The 7,500-nt window shown below is 42.2% G+C and overlaps 1 protein-coding gene across 3 annotated transcripts in view; it reads left to right on the top strand.

Moving 5' to 3' along the window:
• The window catches only part of LOC113649776 (rho guanine nucleotide exchange factor 4), a 135,724-nt gene that overhangs the window by 1,004 nt on the left and 127,220 nt on the right, over positions 1–7,500 (top strand). For all 3 annotated transcript variants that reach the window (XM_047811181.1, XM_047811180.1, XM_047811182.1), the window contains exon 2: positions 3,679–3,708. In XM_047811181.1, the coding sequence (XP_047667137.1) occupies positions 3,679–3,708 (30 nt within the window). The remainder of the gene's footprint in view (positions 1–3,678; positions 3,709–7,500) is intronic.

Below are 7,500 nucleotides of genomic sequence, written 5' to 3'. Positions count from 1 at the left end.
TGAATTAACACTTACTGGTCCAGGTCAGTACTGTACTCTACACTACTGAATTAACACTTACTGGTCCAGGTCAGTACTGTACTCTACACTACTGAATTAACACTTACTGATCCAGGTCAGTACTGTACTCTACACTACTGAATTAACACTTACTGGTCCAGGTCAGTACTGTACACTACACTACTGAATTAACACTTACTGATCCAGGTCAGTACTGTACACTACTGAATTAACACTTACTGGTCCAGGTCAGTACTGTACTCTACACTACTGAATTAACACTTACTGATCCAGGTCATTGCTGTACTCTACACTACTGAATTAACACTTACTGGTCCAGGTCAGTACTGTACTCTACACTACTGAATTAACACTTACTGATCCAGGTCAGTACTGTACTCTACACTACTGAATTAACACTTACTGGTCCAGGTCAGTACTGTACTCTACACTACTGAATTAACACTTACTGATCCAGGTCATTGCTGTACTCTACACTACTGAATTAACACTTACTGATCCAGGTCATTGCTGTACTCTACACTACTGAATTAACACTTACTGGTCCAGGTCAGTACTGTACTCTACACTACTGAATTAACACTTACTGGTCCAGGTCAGTACTGTACTCTACACTACTGAATTAACACTTACTGATCCAGGTCAGTACTGTACTCTACACTACTGAATTAACACTTACTGGTCCAGGTCAGTACTGTACACTACACTACTGAATTAACACTTACTGATCCAGGTCAGTACTGTACACTACTGAATTAACACTTACTGGTCCAGGTCAGTACTGTACTCTACACTACTGAATTAACACTTACTGATCCAGGTCATTGCTGTAGTCTACACTACTGAATTAACACTTACTGATCCAGGTCAGTACTGTACACTACTGAATTAACACTTACTGATCCAGGTCAGTACTGTACTCTACACTACTGAATTAACACTTACTGGTCCAGGTCAGTACTATACTCTACACTACTGAATTAACACTTACTGATCCAGGTCAGTACTGTTATGCCACATGTAAGTCTACATTGTAATTCAGTATTGTAGGTCTTTTAACCACATGTGTAATGTAAGTGTTTATGGTGTGTGTGTGAGCTGGATATATATCTGCTGGCAGTCTTCTGGGGCTCAGTGGTGCGCTGAATGTGTGTGTGTGTGTGTGTGTGTGTGTGTGTGTGTGTGTGTGTGTGTGTGTGTGTGTGTGTGTGTGTGTGTGTGTGTGCGCGCCCTGGAGGATGAGCAGGATGTGTGTGTGTGTTGGATGAGATACAGTAAACAGATAAAGAAAACCTGCAGACAGATGTACACAGTGTGAAGACAAATAGGACAGGCAGGTAGGACAGGCAGGTAGGACAGAGAGGTAGGACAGGCAGGTAGGACAGAGAGGTAGGACAGAGAGGTAGGACAGGCAGGTAGGACAGACAGGTAGGACAGACAGGTAGGACAGACAGGTAGGACAGAAGACATTCAGACTGTGTCTAAATTCTACATTCAAATCTATATTTTATATTTTGAAGAGCTTACACTACCAGCTTAAAAAACTCACATCAAAACTATCCCTGGCCCCTGGGGTCAAAGGTCAGCAGCTTTAACAGTCTCTCAGGGTCAAAGGTGATGAGATGTTGAGAGTAACCTCGAGCTGCTCCTCTCACAGCTGTGTGAGAGATGATCTGTCTCAGAAGTTTCACAGCTCAGCGGGTGAAAAGACAAACTATAGGCTCACTGTTGCATGCTGCTGCTGAAGTGAATAAAGTGTTAATAAGCTGTTAATAAGATTTCATATGGACTTAATAAACAATTAAACAGAATCTTATATCTATTATATCGATCCTCTAATAATGAATCTTTTTCATACTCAAAAAGCAGTTAATCAAGTCAGATAATATTCTAAGGATGATTGACAGCTCTGAGACTCCGCCTCCAACGTCACTCAGGCAGATAAACACAATACCACAGAATCAGGAATCAACCTGCACGTGGCAGCAAATGAGATACACAGTATATATGAGTGCAAGGTTAGCGTTACACATCTGATATTCACCATGACATCACCATCTGTGACACATCCAATATTCACCATGACATCACCATCTGTAACACATCCAGTATTCACCATGACATCACCATCTGTGACACATCCGATATTCACCATGACATCACCATCTGTTACACATCCAATATTCACCATGACATCACCATCTGTTACACATCCAATATTCACAATGACATCACCATCTGTTACACATCCAACATTTACCATGACATCACCATCTGTTACACATCTGATATTCACCATGACATCACCATCTGTTACACATCCGATATTCACCATGACATCACCATCTGTTACACATCCAATATTCACCATGACATCACGATCTGTTACACATCCAATATTCACCATGACATCACCATCTGTTACACATCCGATATTCACCATGACATCACCATCTGTTACACATCCAATATTCACCATGACATCACGATCTGTTACACATCCAATATTCACAATGACATCACGATCTGTTACACATCCAATATTCACCATGACATCACCATCTGTTACACATCCAATATTCACCATGACATCACCATCTGATGTTACACATCCAATATTCACCATGACATCACCAACTGTTACACATCCAATATTCACAATGACATCACCATCTGTTACACATCCAACATTTACCATGACATCACCATCTGTTACACATCTGATATTCACCATGACATCACCATCTGTTACACATCCGATATTCACCATGACATCACCATCTGTTACACATCCAATATTCACCATGACATCACCATCTGATGTTACACATCCAATATTCACCATGACATCACCAACTGTTACACATCCAATATTCACAATGACATCACCATCTGTTACACATCCAACATTTACCATGACATCACCATCTGTTACACATCTGATATTCACCATGACATCACCATCTGTTACACATCCGATATTCACCATGACATCACCATCTGTTACACATCCAATATTCACCATGACATCACCATCTGTTACACATCCAATATTCACCATGACATCACCATCTGGTACACATCCGATATTCACCATGACATCACCATCTGTTACACATCCAATATTCACCATGACATCACCATCTGTTACACATCCAATATTCACCATGACATCACCATCTGGTACACATCCGATATTCACCATGACATCACCATCTGTAACACATCCAATATTCACCATGACATCACCATCTGTAATTATTCTTTTTGAGCCTAATGCTTTAATGGGATGTGGGATGTGGTAGCCTAGTGGTTAAGGTGTTCGGCTACCAATCGGAAGGTTGTGAGTTCAATTCCTGCATCCACCAAGCTGCCACTGCTGGGCCCCTGAGCAAGGCCCTTAACCCTCAGTTGCTCAGTTGTATGAAATGCTGTAAATGTAATATTAAAGTGTTTAACTGAAGAAGGTTCTGTGCGTAACTGCGTTATTACCAGATAGTTTAAAAGGTTTCTCTCTGAAGAACACAAAGCGAGGCTTGAGGCTTTGTCTCTGTCCTGCACAGACCTACACTGATTTACAGGGAAAAGCAGACAAAGAGGCGAGCTGTAACTTTCTGTCATCCTCATTGTGTATTTTCTGTTTATTTTCCTGTACAGAAGCTGAGGATGGGTGCAGCAGAGCGACAGGTAAGCACAAAGCCCTGAATCTCCTGAAACATTTCACAAGCATTGGAAAGATCTTCGCACCGATCTTAGCATGCGCTGGTGTCCGACAGTAACCCTGCGATAATGGGAGTGTGTTAGAAGCGTGAGCTTAACGTGGCGGTGAGGTGGACAGCTTCATTATTTCCCTCCATCCCCAGGGCTGGTTACAGGTTCGAGCTTGTCGAGGCCACATGCGTCCACATGAACGGGCGCCTATACTTTTGCTGCATGTTTTGTGTTTTGTTGTGTTTGACATCTGGTTTGAACTTTTCTTCTGCCCAGCTGTTTCTCATGTTGTTCACCGATACAGTGAGATAGAAATGTTGCCTCCTGGCCTCTGCCCCACCTTTAAATAAAATGAACCTTAGAGCTGCTGTTTTTTTTTTCAGCATTCAGCATCAGACACACTCCCAAGTACTGATTAGATTCTGATCACTTATAACATCCTAGTTCCTGTTCTTATGGCTGTTATAGCAGCTATAAACACTCTTTCCCCTCAGCAGCTTTTCTCTTTTCTCGCTCTAAATGTTTGTGAAAGAAAATAAATAAATAAATAAATAAATAAATAAATGAATAAATGAATAAATGAATGAATGAATGAATGAATGAATGAATGAATGAATGAAAAAATGAATAAATAAATAAATAAATAAATAACATTTTTAAAATGTAATTTTTTGTAACCTGCAAACCACAAAGAAGTGTAAACTCCTCTGTAGTGAAAACTTGACCTTCACCTGTCTGTTACAAAGTGCTGAAAACTGGAGACTCTTTCCTTTCATTTGGGATTAAAGTCAGTACGAATCAGCAGAAACAAATAAGAGCGAGAAATATTAGAGCGAGTGTTTTAACCCTCGTGTGTTGTTTGTATTGGGGACACGGTGGCTTAGTGGTTAGCACGTTCGCCTCACACCTCCAGGGTCGGGGGTTCGATTCCCGCCTCCTCCTTATGTGTGTGGATTTTGCATGTTCTCCCCGTGCCTCGGGGGTTTCCTCCGGGTACTCCGGTTTTCTCCCCCGGTCCAAAGACATGCATGGTAGGTTGATTGGCATCTCTGGAAAATTGTCCGTAGTGTGTGTGTGTGTGTGTGTGTGAGTGAATGAGTGTGTGTGTGCCCTGTGATGGGTTGGCACTCCGTCCAGGGTGTATCCTGCCTCGATGCCCGATGACACCTGAGATAGGCACAGGCTTCCCGTGACCCGAGAAGTTCGGATAAGCGGTAGATAATGAATGAATGAATGAATGTTGTTTGTATTTTTGTTACTCAGCCAATGTTCGTGGGTCTGTTTGACCCGCTGCATTTCTGAGTCTTTAATTCAACACCATCAAAGATTTGATGTTAAAATACTCTACAAGTGTGTACTTTACTTCATCCCAATTACAAGCAATATAAACAGCGTATATGGTGAATATTTGACCTTTACCTTTATTACATCACATTTTTTAATTAAAGTGCTACTCGTTTTTTGTTGTTTTTTTAATGAAATGTAATAAAAAAATGTAATCAAGTTATGAGTGGAAAAAAAACAACGAATTTACAAGGAAGCAAAGTTTTTCAAAACTATTTATTTTTATGAATACGGGTCCCACTGACCCGAACATCGTACAAGGGTTAATATAAACTTGCGATCTGAACCTTTCTGCTCTTAACGGTTGACGAAAAATACACAGCTTCTCGTGTTAATGAGAAAACGCAAAGCAGCATAAAGTTCCTAAAGATGTCGTAAAGTTGAAAAGTTATGTTTTTACCCCTGACTGTTAAACATGAACATGAAATGACTGACAGGTCCACAGTGGAAGCCCCGCCCCCTTCCGGCTGAGTCCCGTTCCTGTCAGTGCGCATGCGTTCGGTTCGAACCGTGCGGTGTCAGGAAACGTGCCGACACGATCTACATCTTTAAATATTTTTTAAATGAATCCAAACAAATTGTAAACATTATATAAAATCTTTTTATTCCACCATTAGTTACTGCTTTACTGACACTGGAGACTCCTTCCCAGGTTCCCAGTGAAGATCACAACCCTCCACTGATCTGATGGAATTTAGTGTGTACGTTGTCTTGGCCTGTGGTATGTTAAGGAGAAGCGGGGAATGTCTGCCCCCCTGTGTAACCCCGACCGTCCCGAAGCGTGCACCCTATTTATTTTTTTTTAAAGTATGTGATTTTCTTTGCCAAAGTAAACCTCACTGACCGCTTCTGAAGGGGCGTTTCTGGAAACGAACAGCACTAAGTGGCTGTAAATGTAGCCAGCGCTGACCGAGTGAAGGGCGACGCCAATCAAACAGCTTGGGTTCCAACAGCATGGGTGGAGATGCCTCCAACCACAACAGCCAAAACAGCCAAAAAGTATGAAAGTCCATGTTTTTTCCCTGAATATTTCTATAGCAGGTATTTAAAGGTCTTGTGTTGTGTTTTCTATTAAAGAAAAGTTCAAATGGAAAAAACAATGAAACTGAATAATTACCTCAAGGCCAAAATTGTGCTGAAAAACTCCCTGAAGAGGAAAAACCAAAGACGGAGACTCCACCAAAGTTCTCACTTTCTCTCACTGACAGCTCAGATCTCCAGGTTTAAATTATGTGTGTGTGTGTGTGTGTGTGTGTGTGTGTGTGTGTGTGTGTGTGTGTGTGTGTGTGTGTGTGTGTGTGTGTGTGTGTGTGTGTGTGTGTGTGTGTGTGTGTGTGTGTGTGTGTGTGTATGTGATTGTGTGTGTGTGTGTGTGTGTGTGTGTGTGTGTGTGTGTGTGTGTGTGTGTGGGTGTGTGTGTGTGTGTGTGTGTGTATGTGATTGTGTGTGTGTGTGTGGGTGTGAGTGTGTGTGTATGTGATTGTGTGTGTGTGTGTGTGTGAGTGTGTGTGTTAGTGTGTGTATGTGATTGTGTGTGTGTGTGTGTGTGTGTGTGTGTGTGTGTGTGTGTGTGTGTGTGTGTGTGCTGCGTGAGTCGTGTGTTAGAGGGCTGTGTAAGGGCATGGTGTGTGGTGGATGTGAGTGTTGGTGTGGTTGTGATTGTCTGTGTGGGTGTGGATTTGTTCTGGGTGGGTGTCGAGTGTGATTGGTGTAGTGTGTGTGTGCTGGTGTGCATGGTGTGTGTGTGTGTGTGTGTGTGTGTGTGTGTGTGTGTATGTGTGTGTATGTGTGTGTGATTGTGTGTGTGGGTGTGGGTGTGTGTGATTTTGTGTGTGTGTATGTTTGTGTGTGTGTGTGTGTGTGTGTGTGTGTGTGTGTGTGTGTGATTTTGTGTGTGTGTGTGTGTGTGTGTGTGTGTGTGTGTGTGTGTACATGTGTGTGTGCGTATGTGTGTGATTTTGTGTGTATGTGTATGTGATTTTGTGTGTGTGTGTGTGTGTGTGTGTGTGTGTGTGTGTGTGTGTGTGTGTGTGTGTGTGTGTGTGTTCGTGAGGCATCATTATCCACACAGTTGTTCACAAGGGCTGCATTCATTCCTTCAAAAGCTGTTCATTCATCTCAAATCCCAGAGTCTGCAAAGTGTTTCCTCATTTTTTCTTCTCCAAGATGGCGAGCGCATGTCTGTTCCTCACACTGGAATTCCACACGTCCAGCGTTTCATACCTCCTGACTTGCCCAGAACCTCACCCCAGATTAGAGCTTTCAGAAGGTGATCCAGTGTGGCTTCTTCAGCAGATCCTCAACCAATCAAACTTAAGGAAGTGGATCAAAGAAGAGGAAGTCGTGGAGGACGCAAGAACATTCCTCAAACTGTAAAAAAAACATCAAATCATCTGCCATAAACCTTTGTGTAGTGAACTTCCT

Source organism: Tachysurus fulvidraco, chromosome 3, assembly GCF_022655615.1.
Source record: "Tachysurus fulvidraco isolate hzauxx_2018 chromosome 3, HZAU_PFXX_2.0, whole genome shotgun sequence".
Classification (NCBI taxonomy): domain Eukaryota; kingdom Metazoa; phylum Chordata; class Actinopteri; order Siluriformes; family Bagridae; genus Tachysurus; species Tachysurus fulvidraco.
This window is presented reverse-complemented; position numbering and strand designations above follow the sequence as displayed.